The sequence below is a fragment of the Amaranthus tricolor genome, chromosome 1, assembly GCF_026212465.1.
Source record: "Amaranthus tricolor cultivar Red isolate AtriRed21 chromosome 1, ASM2621246v1, whole genome shotgun sequence".
Lineage (NCBI taxonomy): Eukaryota > Viridiplantae > Streptophyta > Magnoliopsida > Caryophyllales > Amaranthaceae > Amaranthus > Amaranthus tricolor.
In genome coordinates this window covers 13,447,465-13,467,001 of record NC_080047.1, presented here as the reverse complement: position 1 = coordinate 13,467,001, position 19,537 = coordinate 13,447,465, and the positions used below count along the sequence as shown (strand labels likewise).

Sequence of the window (19,537 nt, the reverse complement as noted above, 5' to 3'; positions counted from 1 at the left end):
ATTGAGAATAAAAATCATTGAATTATATAAGGAAAATAAAAGAGTTTAAATATTTAAATAAATATATTAAAAAAATTATGGATAGTAGCTGTGTCTCATCAGGCGCGCCTCAAGCCTCAGGGTTTGAGTGTGTTTTTTGTTGTCGTTTTGCTCACTGATCTTAATAAAAGTTGTTTAAATGTTAAAATTAATTAAAAATAGCAAATGTGTATCAAAAATTATGAATTTTGGTATCCAACGTAATTGATGCCTTCCAAATGCAATCGTGAAGTCGGATTTTATGTTTGAATTTTCAAAACTGTCCAAACAGGCCAATAAAGCTACTAGTTGTATTTTAAAATTAGAATTTATTGAGACTATGATTTAATTATTCAAAATTATGAAGTTTAGTGGTGCCTTGATGGTATAAAGTGGATTGGATGTGTAAACACATACTAATACATGTTTTTTATATGTGTTGTGTTTAGGACTAGGGATGGTCATGGGGCGGGTTTGGAGCGGGTCTGGTCAGACCCGGACCCGGACCCAGACCCTTTTATTTTCTATAGAGCCAGACCTGGATCTGGACCCTAAGGGTCCAAAATTTTGCAGACCCAGACCCAGACCCTCCGGATATGACGGGTCTAGGGTCCTTGATGGGTCCTTAATGGGTCTTAAAGAAAGTCTCTTTGATTGTCAAAATTGAACATTTTTTGAGTCTTTTTGTATTTTTGTAAGCAACTTATTATCGTATTACAAACACTTGTACGAGTCCATGAAATTCAAATACAAAATAATTACTAAAAAGTAAAAAAGTTATTTAATTGTATAGGGTCCTAGTCCGGGTCTGAGGGACGGGTCTAGGGTTAGGGTCTCGAGGTCGGGTCCGGGTTTGCATCTTGAGACCTGGACCCGGACCCGGACCTGTCAAATATTTTATGGATGCAGATCTGACCCTGATCCGATTGGTTTTAAAAAAAAAGACCTAGACCCTTAAAAAGGGGTGGGTCCGGGGCGGGTCCAATAGGGTCCTGGACCTATGACCATCCCTAATTAGGACCTTGATTCATAAGAGGTTGAGATTCCTTTCATAACGTACTTTGATAGATTTACCGTGCTATCAAGGTACACACTTAGACCATACTTTTATAATTGGTTATGTAAAATAATGTTGTATTCATTTTATAATGTAATGTTGCATATCACTCAAGGCTTAGACACCAAAAATAATTTGAAAGGAGTTTAGATTAGAAATTTGAGTTGATTGTGTTGGTTACCCACATGGGGTTAATATATTGAAAATGAAAATATTATTATATTGTTCCCATGTCAGTTTTGGATCATTACGGTCACCATGGGGTTATGCATACTTTACCTTTGACGACCCGAATAGGACGGACAACGTCTTAGGCCGGAGGTTGCCTTGGAATTAGCTCTCTCATGTGTATATTTCCAAACTTTTATATTACTCTGGTGACCGAATTGGACGGGCAACAATATGAGTTGGGAATTGGAAAGTCAAATATGACATCTTAACTTATAGAGCCATTGCATGCTAGGATGAACTCATTGCTTGTATGTAACATGTATAATGCATTGTATGAAGCCTTTGATGTGTACTGGTTTACGTTCTTTGGAACTTGCTATGATGTTGTCATTCGACAAGTAGCAGGTTGATTTGCAGGTAGGGGCAATGTGTGAACCACGAACCTGTATAGCACACGAATTATGTTATTTTAACGTGTGAACTTTATTATTGATTTTAGCAAGTACGTTTTATTTTGAACTTGATTTGGTTTTGATGAGACCCATAGGCTCTCAAGTTGTAAACTTTAAGACTTCCGCTAATTTATAATTTCTATTTTTGTTTACTTATTTCTTTATCACTAGGACGTTATCGATCCTAGATATGGTGTATCTTAAATATTCGATGTGTGACCCGCAATCCATATTTAATTACATGTGAATATCTGATTTGCTTTAGCCCGGACTATTACAAAAATATTCTTAAATTTATTATAGTGTTAGAATCACCCATCTCAAAGGGTCTCCCATAAGGAATTTTTAGATTAGTTAAAATACAAAAAGGTTAATGAACCCCAATTAATAAACATGATTATAAAGTTTCTACCAATGCTGGAACACTCGGATCCACGCACCAGTTTTTTTTTTTGATAACAGAGCCAAGCACCAAATTCGTTGAATTATTAAAAGTTTGATAGTCTCGTCCCATGTGGGTAGAGGTGTTCAATTCGTATTAGCTGTTTCGAGTCGGTTTGAAATTGAGTTTTGTATCCGTATTGTTTTATACAGAATTGTAATTCATTTTAAAGTTGGAACCGGTTACAAGGTTGGGTAAATTTCGGTTTATCGAATCTGTTTTAAACACTGGAATTATAAGCAAATTGCAGCACTAGAAAGCCAGAAGCCGAGTATCTTACTAGTATCATATAACTAGATCATATAACTAATAACTGGGACTCCAAAAACGCATCATACATCATGAACAAGCCTCTCGGACTTGCTGTTAGATGAGCATAGCTAATGGGAGCTATTGCTTAACAACATACTGTTGGAGTTTGGTGACTTGAGTCTGCACCGTAGAGTGTCTAAGTTTGGTGTTCAACACCTTAGGAGAGGTATATATGATGATGTGCAAGTGATATACCCCTATGTAATGTTGCCAAGACATAGTGCTCGATCAAGGCAGCCAAACCACGATTGGACGTTAATAGGTAGGGGCTCTACGGCTCTGCTAATAATTCTAACCGACTAACCTATACCTAAAATATAACCTTATACTTTTCTTCTCTCTTTTCTATCCTAATATATCTTCCATGTATTGTGCTCTTTGTGCTCCATTGATTCTCCACTATTAATTAAAGCTAGCCACCATCGTGAACATGTTTCAAGTCGGGTGAATCTCATTGACGTTTGTGTCTTTAGTTATTATTGCACTTGTTTTCTTATCATTTTATTACTTTTTCATTGCTAGAGCAACATCGAGTATCTTCCTGCCATTGTTCTTGAATGTTTATGGGATCAAGTTAGAAACTTTAAGTCCTAATCTTATTGTATTTCAACAACAAATACTCTCTATGTTCCTATTTGTCCACTTAAGGATTTTCCATTTTTCTAAGAGATAAAGCTAAATAAGATTTTTGAAGGATATACTTAAAATAAAATATGTTAATGTGAGATTTTATTAATTTCATCTCAATATAAAGGTTTTAATATTATACTTTTTATAATTTTTTATAATGTGTATATTAAAATATTGAGATTTAAAATTTAATTCAAAAACTATGCAAAAAGTAAAATAGACAAACAAAAAGAAACCCGAAGTAGTATAATTTTTGGTAAATTAAATATTAATATTACCACTACATATATTGTACTAACTATTTATGAATAGACTTTGTTATCCAACTAAACATATGAAAACTAGCGACTTAGGTCATTGTTTGTAGGGATGGTCTTACTGAGAGACGTGTCTTATGCGTGGGTTAAATAACTCATCTAATGCATATTATGAGAATATAGCTCATTGTTTATGTTCATCTCACCAAAAGACGATCTCTCACTAAAGTAGCTCATAGATTATATTTTAAGAATTTCCAACAAGAAATTTTTAATTCCTAAATTCTCATTTTGACGTACCAAACACCTTACACCTATAGTGTCAAAATAAACAAGGATAATGGAACTATATTTCCTCCGTTCTATAATATTTATTACTGAGTGTGACATGTTGTGTGGGAACATGGGTGAGTAGGAGGAAGTATATTTGTATTGTGTTATAAAGCAAAATTGACACTTTCCACGAAAATTCAAAAAGTTAACCAATGAGGCAATAACCATTTGGGTTCTCACTTTAATTGTCCAAATACTCTGAATTATCCAAAATCTCAAAATAGTGTCAAACATTCTGAAATTAGGGTTTTATTACGAATTTTCAATCCTGTTCAGAGAAAGATAATGATGATGCAGCGCTGTTCTAGCAGATTAAAATCCCGAAGACGATCTAAAGAGGAATACAATTTTTCCGATGACATTCTGATTGAAATTTTGAAGCGACTGCCAATAAAATCGCTAGTGCGTTGTTCTTTAGTTTGTAAGTCATGGTTTACTCTCCTCACCTCTAATGCATTCATTTCTACTCATGTAGAATTTAATGCCCAAAATTTATATCTTTTCAAAGATAGCACTTATATTCGCCATGATAATGTTTTTACGCATTTCCAGATTTACGATGGAAAAATCGTTTCAAATATGTTTGAGACAGGTTATATGAGGAGTCCATTTAGTAGAAAACATTTTCTCGTGAGTTCTTTAAATGGGCTGTTGTGTTTATTTGATTTTTACTCTCCAAATCCCAGAATTTCCCCCTTGATTTTATGGAATCCTTCAATTTTTAAAGCCATAGCTGTTTCTGTTCCTGATCTTGGTGATGTGAGTTTCACCTCTGGTGGGTTTCCGAAGTTAATTTTTGGGCTGGGCTTTTATTCGTATTCGAATAATTACAAGAATGATTACATGATTATTCGGGTTGCATACTCGAATTCTGGTACTGGTGATTTGATATGTACTAATTTTCGGGTTGGATTGTATTCCATTAATAAGGGTGAGTGGAAGAGCTTAGAAATGAAATCTTTTCCTCACTATATTACCACTATTAGGTGGAGAGGATTATATTTGAATGGTGTGATTCATTGGATTTGTAATGTTGGTGTGAATCGTGATGGTTGCGATGAGATTTATCGGTTGATTTTGACGTTTAACCTGGAAGATGAAAGTTTTGGTGAAATTGAGTTGCCAAAGGAGGTGGTGGATGTGACAAATCAAACATTAAGGGTTGTCATGGTCCCTCTTGATGGTAAAGAGGTGCTTGGAGTTGTACATGTTAAAGTTGTTTTTAACCTATGGGTGATGAAGAGTTATGGAGAGAAGAATTCTTGGGTTAACTTGTTCAACATTAATTTCGACAGCGGGATCATGAACGACATGAATGTGGCTATTTTGGATGATCACGTTGTGGTGAAAACTTATGGTGGTTGGATTTCCTATGATCGTAAGAAAAAAGAAATGTGTAATCTGAACAAAATACGTCCGTGTTGTGACTACGTTGATACCCTTGTAGCAAACCTAATTCTTATTGGGCCACGAAAAGGAATTTTCCCTTCTCTTATAGTGCATCAAAGGGATCAGATAGCACGTCCTTCTGGTCGCAGAGGTCGACGTGGACGTGGTAGAGCAAGAGCAATGTGATTTAGGTATGATTATGCCTTTTTTGCTTGATCTCTTTTATCACCACATGTTAGAATCTGAATAGAAATTGTGTATTTTGCAATTAAATGTGTGAATGTAATAGTTAAAGGTTGCTATGTAATCTTTTCTTGTGTACTGTTCCATGTTCTGTATATTGTCCAGACTGTTGTAAGATATCTTCTGATGTTATTTTTGCCTTCTGGTTATGGATATTTTGCGTTAGTGAGAATGTATTGGTGGAGCAAGCTAGCCTCTTTGGGTGTGCTGCTGCTCTTTTAGACAATCTTTGCCTGTTGACGTTTTTCATTTCGAGGTTTATTGGGTTCCGTATAATTTATCATTCCTGCTGTCCTGATTGTTAATGCCTAGTATTTGAAACTTGGAAATTTTAATCTACCTTACTGTTGTGATGCTATTTGGCTTTTTCATAGCTTCTGTTGCTGCTGATTGCTAGCTTGTTGTGTTGCTTCCGGTCAATACTTTCTGTCTTCTTATCTTCATATATTAACATCCCCGTTAATCTAGGAGGTATTATCGATAGACCCTAGTCTGGACAGAAGCTCTTTGAGCAGAAGGTAGGATCTTAGTCATGATCATTGTTACTTGGAACGACATTCGGTTTGGAACATGGAACGGGAACGGGAACGGGAACAGAAACGCAAACTAGATTGACTCGGGAATGATTGGGTACGAGATACATTGATCTCCTTGTATCGGGGCATGCTCCTTAATACTTGCAAAATGAGATGAGGTAATCGTAGCTAAGTGAACTATGTCGTATATACTTCTTCATGCTCCTCAATACCTTATGGAAGGATAATAACTTCCTAAGTGGAAAATCACAATCTTTTGAGTTATTGTTTGACTTGAATTGAGGTAGAAATTGGTTACACTGTGTATGAGCCCTGAATAATTAGGCTTAGTATGTACCTTGTTAACCGTGTTTTAACCTTCATAAGTAGTATCATTAACATAGTGATATTTAGCTGAAATGTTCCGAGTGTTGGAGTGAAATGCATCACTTCTAGTGAGAAATACAACACTTTTGCTAGGCGAAAATGGTGTAATGACACCTTGTGATGTACCAAGAATCAAGATCGTAAAAGTTCCTAAACATTGGTGTAAATTGTTAGGTTCCTATCGAAGATCAACCCTGCTCCAATGCTCTTTTCAAGAGTTGTGTAAGAGTGTAGAGAAATCACATGAATCTTCAACTATCTTTAAAGGCTTATAAAACCATTGGGTTTTGATACCTATTTGTTTAAGAAAGCAAAAAACACAAATATAAATGTGTTGTAAAAACACTACCCTTTTCATTTATCCAAAATATACGAAATGCAACTAAGAACCTGATCATAGTTCGTGAGGATTTTTCGCAAACCGAGAGATTCTTTTGCCGTATCTTCTTTTATGGGTTTGGATTGTCGTCTTTCTTTCCTCCCGGAGTTCTTATGAGCGGAATACACTGGATATGACGACGATGATATGAAATGCAACTAAGAACTAGCATTATTAGGCAATCAATTATCAGAAAACATGAAAGCAAACAATCTATTCTACGTATCGGGAACACCAAGAAGGCACCAATGCGTACAATCAGCATAGTTTACCAAATTGTTGCCATATTTTTCAGCATGCATGTTCCAATCATTGAACCTGTACATTGATGGATGTGCATCAATTCTGGATTCAGATAACTTGGTTATGTTCATTTATTTGATTTGTGATTTGTTCATTCCCTTTATCACACTCTCTATAACATGAACCATGGATCTGGGAAAGACGGGTATATAAGAATCATCCATGATAGGTTGAGTTTTATTGTAACACCATTGATCATATTGTATGAATTTGTGTGGAGCTGAAATGCTTCTGAAAAACAGTATTGTTTTATTTGGATCAACGTTTGTCTCGATCCATTTTTGCCCATGTTTTTAAGCCTCGTTTGAATGCCACTTCTATAGGCATATCCTTTTTCAATTTTCCATCATATTGAACCAATCCCATCTGCAAATATTGCATTACTATTAGTTATTGAAAAATTCTCAAATAAGAAAGTCTTATTGGTGAGATTATTTTTATTGGGCTGGTTCAATGTACATATATAGTCTCAAATTGATCACTTATAACATTAAAATGATCACTTATAAATTTAAAATGATTAATTATAATCTTAAAGTAGAGTCTTAAAGTGATTACTTATACCATTAAAATAATTAACTATAATTTTATAATAATCAGTTAGAAAAATAAATAATTATATAGATCTGTTTCATAAGAATTGACATTAGGGCCTAGGGGTGCTCAATTCAAGCCATTTCAATTAGAAATTAAATAATTAAAGAGAAAATTATAATAAACTACCTATTCTATACCTCTATTTGCAAAAAACTACCTTATCTAAAATTTTTTTCAAAAAACTATCTTATATAATACATTTCTTTGCAAAAAACTACCTTATAACGGTTTTTAGCGTTTTGACTGTGTAAAATAACCGTTGACTATCACGTGATAGTCACGTGAGCTTATAATCCTTTATTTCTTCTTCATTTCAGAATCTTCAATGCATTTGCTCCTCCTTCTTCATTCGAAAAACCCTAAATTATTGCTGTAATTGGTCTTTCTCCCTTTTTTCTTTCAATCCCTTGATTTACAATCCCTAAATCATTCAAAGAACCCAATTTTTTCCAGGTAATTAGTAATGTCTTCTTCTTCTTCAACCCAAAATTCGATACCTGAAAAATGTGGGTGTGGAGTTCCCTTTGCAAGGAGGGTTTCATGGACCAAGGAAAATCCAGGAAGAAGGTTTAAGACTTGCGTTTTTTATGATTCTGATACAAATTGGAGGGGATGCAAAAAGTTTAAATGGGTTGATGAACCTGAAATGACTGTTTGGCAAAGAGAAGTCACTAACAAACTTGTGGAGGAGAAGCGACAATTAGCAACCGAAATCAAGATTTTGACATCAAGGATTTGTTGCTTGGAACATGAAAAGGAACAAGCAATTTCAGAAATTAAAAGGATTAAAAAGAAATGGATGAATGAGAGGAAGCATGGAAATTAGATTACAAGCTTTGTATTAGGGTTTTTCTTTTGTTTTTTGTTGGTGTTTCTTGTATTAATCAAGGCTAGTAATTGAAGTTTAGGACCTATTTAAGAATAATTGTAACAGTGATTTGGGTATTGTAACATGATCATGATGAATGAATGAATTAAGTTTTTATTTTTTCCATTTAATTTCTTTGCAGGTATTGTAAATACACTTGTGTTTGCTTTCTGTTTATGTATGGAAATCAGATGGCTGTGTTTGCTCTGTAATATCCATTTGATCTGTTTATGTAATGTATGTTGTGTTTGTTGTGTTTGCTATGTCTGCCTTCTGCCTGGAACACTGATTTGTTTTCAAAGCAATGATTTGTTTCAGCACTAGTTCAGCCTTCTTTTTCAAGAATGCTCCTGCACTGACTCAATACTACTGCTGCATAAGTTACTGTTGCGTACAATGAAGATGTACACAATTCATCACAGTAACGGAATTCTTCACAGTGACTAAATTTGCTGCAATTTACATACTACCTTATCCAGCAATGTACATTTGCTTACATATTTCAGCACTGATTCAAACAAATGGTTCATTTGCTTACATAAACCAAATACATGCTGCACAACACAATGCACTTAACCAATCAACTTCAGCACATACTCAGAACTAATCAAGTTCAGTAACCATCTCAACACTGATCTTAAACAACAGAGTACACTCTTAGTTCATATACTTATACTAATGTATGTCTTACATTAAATGAACACATTACATTCAACATACTGCAATTTGCTTACATACAGCAATTACATGCTGCACAACAAAATGCACAACACATGTACAAAACACTGATGAACTTACTCATTCAGAACACATGTGTATGCAATGCTGCACTGATAAACTGCAAATACTTCACTGTGCATAAGTTACTGTTGCACACAATCAAGATGAACACAGTTCATCACAGTAACTGAAATCATCACAGATCAGACTTTCAGTAGCCATATGAAGAATGATGCACACAGTGACTACTTCTCAAAACACAGTGAGGTTACTGCAATTAACAAATTTACTTAATTCAAGATAGTAAGTCAATGAAACAAAGTACATTCTCAGTTCATATACTGATTTGCTTACATGTAGTTCAACACAGTACATTCTCAGTACATTCACGGTATACAGTATATGTCTTACATTAATTCAACACATTACATTCAACTTCAATTTACTTATACAGCTCTATATTTGACTTTGTTGATCCATTATACATGAAGTAGATGCTGCTGTTGCACTTTGCGTTTATTGTTGACCATTGGAGCAAGGAACATCATTTGGTGTGGACTGTTGAGTACAAGAAGTTCCCATTTTAGGCCTTCCACCCTTTGACTTCATCTTTGTTGGTTGTGGTTTGGCTGGATTCTTGCATCCTTTTTTGTAGTGACCTAAGTCACCACAATTACCACATCTCCGTTGCTTGAATTCTCGAACAACAGTTACAGGCTTCTTACATGAAGTAGACAAATTGATCTTACCCTTAAAATCAACCTCAGGATTGAATGTAGGATAGCTGCCTATACCTTCCTCATCAACATTCAATGCACCCAAATCATCATCATCAGACTCCAGTTCATCATCATTAAAGTATATGTCTCTATTGTTTTCTTCATCAACCTCCTTATCTACTATCAACCTAATTTCATCATCACCTATAAACACATCATCGAGACCATAAACTACATTTTCTGCAAACAAATCAGAATCATCCTCATATTCATCCTCATCACCACAACTGTAATCATCATCACTGCTATCCTCAAAATCAGAAAGTTCTTGCTCTATGTAGCCTCTCTCAATTGGTGTAAGGTTTAGGGTAGAAATAGCAGCTGAGTTATTTGTTTTAGATCTAGGGTTAGCACTTACACATTCTTTATAACTCGTATATGTGTTTGGTGGTCCCATTTGCCCAACATCAACATCTACATTTGCTCTTTCCAACTCATCCACAACCTCATATGCCACATCAGATCTTTCGAGCTCCACCTCATCTACCCTAACATTGCCCAACTCAGTTGCCAACTCAGAATGCTTCTTTTTCGAACTACTTGCTTTTTTTCAGATTTTCAATTTCTTCATCTTATTGATTTATCTAATTTTAGGAACCCTAATACATTATTCACACACAACAACAATCAATTAACAAATTACAAGATAAAAAATAGGAAATTCAATAGGAAAAACCGCAGCCAAAGGAAGCTGATTTGTAAAACGAATTCAGTTTTAAAGAGAAAATAAAATACAACAATGAAGAACAAAACCATAATTGAGTAGTACTACATACCTCTAAAGGTTAGAAGTTTCAGCAAGAAGATGTCGCAAGGAAGACGGGAGCGAATTCAAGAAGTTAGAGGACTGATTTTTTCGAATGAAGAAGGGGAAGCAAATGCCTGGAAGAGTCTGAAATGAAGAAGAAGGAAAGAATTATAAGCTCACGTGACTATCACGTGATAGTCAACCGTTAATTTAGACGGTCAAACGTTAAAAACCGTTATAAGGTAGTCTTTGCAAAGAAATGTATTATATAAGGTAGTTTTTTGTAAAAAATTTTAGATAAGGTAGTTTTTTGCAAATAGAATTATAGAATAGGTAGTTTATTATAATTTTCTCTAAGTTAAATGATTCAATTTATCATAATTTAAATTGACCAAACATGTCTTGTGCTGTAATTTGTGTGAAAAAGAGTGGACTAGGCAATTAAATATTATTGGGAGTCTTCCAACAAGTATTAATTGGGAAACTCTATAGAGAAGGCCAATCTAAAATTAGAAAGCAGTGGAAGTACGTTGGGGATATCAGATACATGTGCACCTAAAATCATAAAATAATAGAAGTATATAAGAAATAAGAATTGGACAAAGTGCAAGCTTCTCCTCCATCAAAACCCCAAAAGATAGCAAAATTATCATTAATGATTGAATCTTTGTTCATACGGTGAAATTAAATTTATTGATTATTTATTTTTTTAATTAGTTATTTATCGAGTAAATTAAGCAATTAACTATAATATGATTTATGTGAAAATATTGTAGTAGAAAACAAAAAAATTCTTGAAACGACTCTAAAATTTATTTATTCAGAATAAAAACTAAATCTCTTACCATTTTATTTGTATGTTTTATTAATTATTATATATGTACGTTATGGTAACCATAAAAGATTATGTGGAAATTAAAAGATACTATAATGCATGTAGTTGGTGTTTGTATTTGCATTTGTATATACATACGCTTTAAATCTTCCTCATTGATCCCACCAATGGCCTGAATTGAAAACCATGATATCCGCTCCTTTCCATTTCTCGGCATTTGACGAAATCTTGTCCAACATTAGAACTTTTTTGCCACCTTCATGTGTTGTATTGCGCTCTATTAGGAAAGGACTCCAATAAAACTCGTAGAGTGAAGTTATATTTCTGAAATCAGTAAAATATGCTAATAATAAATGAGTGAAAAATGAAAAAAATGAACAAATAATTAAACCATCAAATATATATATATATATATATATATATATATATATATATATATATATATATATATATATATATATATATATATATATGATTTTCCCTCCGTTCCTTAAAATTGTTCCCACAAGGAATGTTCACAAAATTTATTTGGGGTTATAACATATTACATTTAGTATTATACTAACATATATTTAAGGGTTATAACATAATTTATTTGGGGTTATAACATAATATATCTGAAGTTATAACCCCAAATATGTGTTGGTATAGCACCAAATGTATTATATTATAACCCCAAATAAATGTTGTTATAATCTTAAATATATTATGTGACTTTTCACATTTCACTTAATATGCGTGCTTTGATTTTAGCAGCACTTTTTTTTAAAATTAATATAAATTAGATTTGAATTGTGGTTTTAAGAAGTAAAAATTTGTGAAAATATGAAGTATAAATTTACCTCAGCTTTCCATGTTGTGGTGTATTTTGTAGTTTGATTGAGTTTGGAAGTTGGGGTAGAATTAATAGAGGTGAAAAGAAGGCAAGCAAAGGACTGCCACATATTTCGGTTTAGCGAATCTCCTACTAAGATCATCCTCTTGTTGCTTAGTCTTTTTAACATGTCTTTCCCATTAAACCTAGTCATAAACATTACATATAAAATGACTTCATAAAAATATTATGTTGTGACACAAATTTATTAATGGAATATTTAAAAGAATTTATTATATCGACTTATTTTAAAAGTTAACCACTATCCAATTTTACATATATTAGAAAATTGCAAACTTTAGAATTACATATATGTTTATGTGGTGTTGGTCACTTGGTTGATTGGTTCTACATACCTAACAACCAAGTCATGAGATTCAACATCATACAAAAAAACCTAATCTATTATTGCAAGAATTATTAAAGCTAATTAGCTAGTGATTGATTCCAACACAATTTGTTTTCAATAATCTTAATTTCAAACGTATTGTTCTAATTTTAAGACAGTGGTCGATTTTAAGTGCCTATAACTATAAAATTTCCCTTAATTGAGCAAACTCAAGTCTTGAAACGTCTAATTGTACTGTTTTTCACTGTCAAAGAATCAATTCAATTAAAAATTTTAGATAATGGTTAAAGTCTCAAAATATGTTACATACTCTAACAACGCCTCTTATGGGCTACAAGTGTGAATGCAGTACATAATCTCCTTATACCTGACGCTAAATAGTCTACTTTAACTAAGGGATTGTTGAGATTCGAACCCGTAACCTCTAAAAAATATTAAATTTGTAGTAAAGTTAAATATACTTAAAATGGTATATCACAATCTGAAGCTTCCCATATCCACTTCTCATAGTCATTATCCGGTCTTCTATTATTTTGGCAATTCATCTTGTCTTTGATAAACGGACAGTTGAATGAATCATAAAGAGGACTTGATTCCTCTGGCTTATAAACTCATTTTCCATCGAAAAGATTACACTTCTTCTTAACACTATTAGTACTCAAATTCGAAGGATGAATACTATAAATAGAGGTAGTTGATATTTTTTGTAACTTATAATAATTGAAAGGTGATGCAAATTGTATCATACCATTTCTTGCAATGGATAAACTTACATTTTGTTGAGTAAAATCACAATAGATGTAAAACACAAGGAACCCAGCAAAGGTTCCAAGTGAAAAGAATTTCCATGAGTCAAAAATTGAATATTTGGGTTCCATTATTTAAAGTAGGTTTTATTTAGTAATACCCTCTTGCAATATATAAGGCGTTAGGTAATACTCAAGTCACTTTAATTAAATTTGCAACATAACAGGAAAATCAAAGTGAGTTTTTTTTTTTTTTTTTTTTTTTTTTTTTTTTTTTTTTTTTTTTTAAATATTAGCGATATTTTACGAGGTAAATTTGAGCTTTCAACTTTTTCACTTGATAGACAAATTTTATTTTAATCCGCATGGTGGCCCCGAACTTTCAACTTTTCCATGCAGTAGATAAAAGGTTAAGTTCTTTGTTAAATTAAGTACTTATTTCGAATAAATTTTCGAAAAATATGCCCATAAGGGTGATTTTAACTTCTTTTTTTTTTATGAAAAAAGGTCGTCATGATGGTTAATAATAACATAAATATAATAAAAACTTTACATTTTACCTATTAAGTGGAAAAGTTAAAATCTTAAGAGTATAACACGAATTAAAAAAAAAAGTTTATGAACCATGTGAAAAAGCTAAAAAATTGAAATTATTATATAAATTTTTTCTAAATATTATGTAGCAAATTAAGCAAAACGAAACAATAGCACGTAGAATTTTTTGGTGAAGTGGGTAAGCATATAGTAAATTAATGACGAGACGTGCATATGCGAGTTCATGTGGTAGGTAACTAATTATTTTACGTCAAGTTGTACGTTAACTTAGCTGTTTAAATACCTAATCAAATCTACAAACACTTACAATTCATTAATTCAGTGCTTTTACTTCCAGTTTATTTGACGCCCACTTTTTAAATGCCCAAAGTTTACATAAATATACGAACTATGGATACCGTTTACTTTTGAGTCAACATTTATAATTCCCCACTTTCTTCACTTATATTTCTAATAATAGACTTTTTACAATTAATTTATTTCTTAAATTAATCAATTTAAAATTATTAGTGATCATTTTAGCTTACAAGTGATCACTTTTAAATTATAAAATATGATCAATTTGAATTGTAGGTGATCACTTTAACGTTATTATAGATCAATTTAAAATTAAAAAAGGGACCGAAAAGAGAATTTTGACTGTGCCTGGATTTGAGACCCTAAACCTAGATGAAGAGAGTGAAAGAAATTAGTATTGCTAGTTTATTTGCCAAGCATATGAGTAGTGGGAGAATTTTTCCAATCTAATTTTACTTTCAGTTTAATAAAGTCTAGTACAATCGTATAATGTCATTTCTTCTTCAACTATTCCAATGAAGAGCACAAACTAAAACTGCATCCCCTAAGAATGTAAAGAGATTAAGATGTTCTCAATCTTCCACGCACAAGACCTTGGTAAAAGAAAAAAGTTGTTCAATTTATAGGTAAACCACAAACACATTGTTAGAAGAGAATATTGTATTATACTTTGATTTCGTGGGAACATTTTGAGTATTTAAATGCGTTTTTTTGATAACATGGTGAGGTGTGGATGACATTTATCATGTTTTTTTTTGTATTATTGTGGTAATGTTCTCGCATTATTATTGCAATATTTTGCTTGTATAGGTCAATTTAGACTAATGAATTTTCTTGGGTTTTTTATTTTATAAATAAATTCTACCAAATTTTATATTAATTTATTTATTTGCTTTAATGTGTTGGTACTATCTGATTTGGAGTCCTAAGTTTGCCATTTCTCATGACCATCCTTAGTTGTGGCATAGCTCAACTTGGCTTCATTGGATGTCTAGTTGTCATAAGAAATGGCATGTAACTTGCCATCCCGTACGATCCCAATACTGCTATTACAACATAATGGCCTGCATCGCACATCAACATAAGGGGCAAATTCCAACATGGTTGAATCACCGGTGCAGAAATCAACTCCCGTTTTAATTATCATCATTTGTTACTAATATACTTTGTATTATTTAGCTAGCTTAATTAAATTAGTGCTAAAATACGGTTAGTTAGAGCATATTTAAGCCATTTCATGTTACACACCCTTATTTGATGTTTATGTATTTAGAATTTATTTTAAACATGTTAAAAAATATATTTAACTAAGTTGTGTCACCCCATTCCTCAAATCCTAGGTACGCCACTGTTATTACACACCCTTATTCGATGTTATGTACGTATACACAGTGATATATATGTAATGTATGTTGTAGGAAAATAGATGCATAGAGCATGATTGTAAGAAACTATTTCTTAACATTTAAACAGAATCGCATGCATATCATAATATGAATTATCAAATATAGAAGAATATCATATCATTGATGCGTGAATTCCACGTTATATAATCGGATATGAAATATAACAAAAAGAGATAATAGAACGACAAATGTCGTTCCTCTAATGTTGGTCCACAAGCATCGAATGGATCACCACGCATGCTAGTGCGGAATAAGAAAAACCCCTTTTCTCATTACTTTTTAGGTGGAGAATGAGAGTGTGTAGAGAATACTAGAAATGATAATGTATTTAGAAAAGATGATAAAGTGCATCTATTTATACACAATATATCACCTCTTCATATACTCATTACATGTAACCTTTACATGTCTTAATGTTGATACATAATGTTTGTTTTAATTCCTAATTAAAACACACAATTAAACCACTAGTAACTCTTCACTTTTCAAGTAACACTTATGATAATTAAGTAGATGTTTTAATTCACAATTAAACATATAATCAATCTATGTATAACTCCTCATACTTAGTATCCAAAGAGCATCTTGTGTACTTGGTGTAAATATATATTTGATCAATTACTTGTGTGACCTCATAGGACCAGATTATAATAGTAGTAAACTAATCATATTAGATACAGATCATAGTCGGTTTCTAGCAAAACACTATGACCACCTAAAATAATTAAATATATTTTATCTCCATAATTCGTCCCGTTAATATATATTAATTACACTTGATCAAAACACACTAATATCCTTCATATGTATCAATGGGTGCACAAAACTTTAACATTTTTGACAAAATTGAATTGAGAAGAAAATAAAATTATGAACATCTAGCTTGTCCTCTGATTAGAAGTATCGAAAATAACAGAAGCATACAACAATCGATTCCAAGTATCTGGCAATCCAGGCAGACACCAATGACTACAATCAGTATAACCAGCAACATTATCTTCAAACATTTTCCAATCTTTACTCCGAAAAATGGATGGATGTGCATCGATTCTTATTTCAGATAGCTTTGTAATGTTCAAGTATTTGGCTTGTAGTGATTTACTCATCCCTTCAACCAAGCTCACAATAATATTTACTAAGGAATTAGGGTAGACCGATACATATGGTTTATTTGTCATAGGTTGTGTTACATTGTAGCACCATTGATCATATTTCTTCATCGTATGTTCTGCCGAAATACTCCTGAAATAAATACTTGTTTTCTTTGGATCTACGTTATTTTTGATCCATTTTCCCCATGTCTTCATGGCTCGTTTGTATGCTATCTCTATTTCCATTTCTTTTGTTAGCTCTTTACCATATTGGAACAAATCCCACCTATTATGTGTAAATATATATAATAACATTTGCATGTCTTGATAGATTAATTTGCGAATTACAACTTTGAAATTTAGGACTTTTTAAAATTACAGCCTCAAGTTTTTTTTTTTTCTTCGAATTACGGCCACAAAAGTATCAAAGTCTACACCGTTCATACCAAATCACAAAATTACGACCACTTAACTTAAAAATCCGACCATTTAAATTATGTGATTTGATTAGAACGCTGCAGAATTTGATACTTTGATGACTGTAATTCGTAAAAAATAAATATTAAGACTATAATTTACAAAAAATATAAACTTTAAAGTTGTAATTCACAAATTATTCTAAATTTTATAATCGATCACAAAAATGATTGATAGAGGTACTTACGCTTTGAATTTCCCAGTATGGACCCACCAATGTCCCGAGTTGAAAACCATGATATCAGCACCTTTCCAATGTTCGGAGTTGGGTGAAACTTTGTCGAGGACAAGTACTTTCTTGCCACTTTTATGGTTTCTATCGAATTCGATTAAAAATGGGCTCCAATAAAATTCAGCCGTGAAGTTATAGTCCTATTAAAAACTTAGTACTCATTCTCTAAATAAAATATAAAATAATTAAATACGAAAATTGATGAATAAAAGAAGCTAAGTAAATAAAATATCCGCACCTTAGCTTTAAAGACCTTATGAACCGGGCTTTCAGCTTGAACTTCAGCTCTAGAAGAATCGATTGATGTATAAAGAAGACAAGCAAGAGACTCCCACATATTTCTGTTTAGCGAATCCCCTGCTATTATTATTCTCTTGTTTCTAAGCCTTTCCATCATATCTTTACCATTAAATCTATCAACAAAATAAAATTGTTATAATTATGACACAAAGTTACAAGGCATGATCAAAAATGTTATGAACACTAAGATAAAAAAATTCATCAAATATAAACAAATTTTTAATAGAATTGATTTAACATAGAAGTATTATGAACACATGGTCCTAAAATGGAAACATTAATGATGTGCTATTTTTGTATTTCTCTGGTTTGGATAATAATTTTGGTAGAAAAGAAAAGGATAGAAGGGAAAGGATAGAAGGGAAAGGACGGAAGGAGAAATGAAAAAAATAAATTTTATTTGCTTAGGATGGAAGGGATGGGAAATGACAGTTTATCTTCAAAATCTTTTTAATTATGGAGAAATTTAGACCTTAAAAAAACTTATTCATCTAATCTCTCAAAATTCCTACCCTTTAAATCTCTTCCCTTTCATTTTATCACTCCCCTTTATTTCCCTCTATTTTCTTCCATATACGAATATACCGTACGTAATAGTCTTTTTGGTTATTTGTAATAAATAGTGTGAATAGTACTAAAATTCTAAGAATTTTAGCAAGGAAAATGAGTTAACAAGGTTATAAATGTAAACAAAAATTGTTCTCAACCAGTATATAACTTCATAAAATGGCAGCCAGTAGTTGCTAATGTTAAACTGTAAGGAAAAATAACATGTTTATATATGTTTATGAATGAAAACTAATACTAGAAGTTATCTCCTATACTAACATTAATGGCCGAGTATATAAAAGAGAGCCTAAAAGCTCAAGGATATGATCTACCATTACAATATTTATACTAACCTTGGAATGTCACACTCAGTAGCCTCCCAAATCCATTTTTCGTAATCCAAATCAATCCTTCCATTCTTCCTACAACTCATCTTCTCCTCAAGAAAAGGGCACGTAGTTGAATCATAATTTGGCTTCTCGTCCTCTTTATAAACCCATCTACCATCAAACATATTACACTTCTTTTTTACCTCATATTTCGGTACAACTTTTGAACTAATATTGTACCTTAAAGAGTACTCATCACTAGGCTTCACTATATTTTTAGACGAATTTAATACCTTGAAATGAGATAATTGAAGCATTGCGTTTCTAGCAAATACCAGACTTAGATTGTGACTAGACGAACTATCGAAAAAGAGAAAAAAAAACACCCACCATATCAAAGTTCCAAGTGCAAGGAGTTTCCAAGTATTATTCATGGAAGATTTCAAAGATTTCAACTCCATAACTATGGGAATTTAAGCAATACAACTAGCTTATGTACACCAAGACTCACAAGTTTATAGTTATAGTTAGAATTAGGTATAGTTAGTCAACTAATTATATGTTTATTAAGTATTCTAGACAATATAACAGACATGATGATATTGTGCTGTTAATACATGTGGCTTATAATAAACTAGTTACTATAATTGCTGTAATAAGATGTAGTTGAAATAGAAAAATAACCATTTGTGGATTGGTTCATGATTTGTTTATCACTATCAGTGCAATACAGTTCACTGCAGAATCATTATTTGGATCTGAGTATAGAGATATTGCTTCGATAATCAAGATTATGGTGGCTGATTTATCTTGATTTTGAGCTTAACAAACCCCATAATTTTGATTTAAGTATTCATTAGATTAATGTATATAATATATACTAGTTAGATTGTTACT

General features: G+C 32.2%; 2 protein-coding genes and 1 pseudogene across 2 annotated transcripts; 1 reads left to right on the top strand and 2 right to left on the bottom strand.

The window, feature by feature from the left end:
- The first annotated feature begins 3,808 nt into the window (after nucleotides 1–3,808).
- LOC130815065 (F-box protein At3g07870-like) lies at nucleotides 3,809–7,672 on the top strand. The gene has a single exon (XM_057681405.1). It carries the CDS (start codon nucleotides 3,958–3,960, stop codon nucleotides 5,245–5,247), a length of 1,290 nt encoding a protein of 429 aa, XP_057537388.1. The 5' UTR covers nucleotides 3,809–3,957; the 3' UTR covers nucleotides 5,248–7,672.
- LOC130798474 (protein trichome birefringence-like 43) lies at nucleotides 6,768–13,536 on the bottom strand (annotated as a pseudogene).
- A 2,909-nt stretch (nucleotides 13,537–16,445) lies between these two features.
- Nucleotides 16,446–19,133, bottom strand: LOC130823221 (protein trichome birefringence-like 42). Its single transcript, XM_057687851.1, has 4 exons — nucleotides 18,665–19,133; nucleotides 17,701–17,875; nucleotides 17,418–17,602; nucleotides 16,446–17,039 (listed from the first exon to the last, which is right to left on the bottom strand). Exons 1-4 carry the CDS (start codon nucleotides 19,099–19,101, stop codon nucleotides 16,541–16,543), a joined length of 1,296 nt encoding a protein of 431 aa, XP_057543834.1. The 5' UTR covers nucleotides 19,102–19,133; the 3' UTR covers nucleotides 16,446–16,540.
- Nucleotides 19,134–19,537: the final 404 nt, after the last annotated feature.

Excerpts from the sequence above, each read along its gene's own strand:
- LOC130815065 (XM_057681405.1), top strand. The coding sequence starts at position 3,958 with ATGATGATGCAGCGCTGTTCTAGCAGATTAAAATCCCGAAGACGATCT.
- LOC130823221 (XM_057687851.1), bottom strand. The coding sequence starts at position 19,101 with ATGGAGTTGAAATCTTTGAAATCTTCCATGAATAATACTTGGAAACTC. Across the intron at positions 17,876-18,664 it reads ACTGAGTGTGACATTCCAAG|ATTTAATGGTAAAGATATGA; the intron begins GTTAGTATAAAT and ends TTTTGTTGATAG. Across the intron at positions 17,603-17,700 it reads ATAAGGTCTTTAAAGCTAAG|GACTATAACTTCACGGCTGA; the intron begins GTGCGGATATTT and ends AGTTTTTAATAG.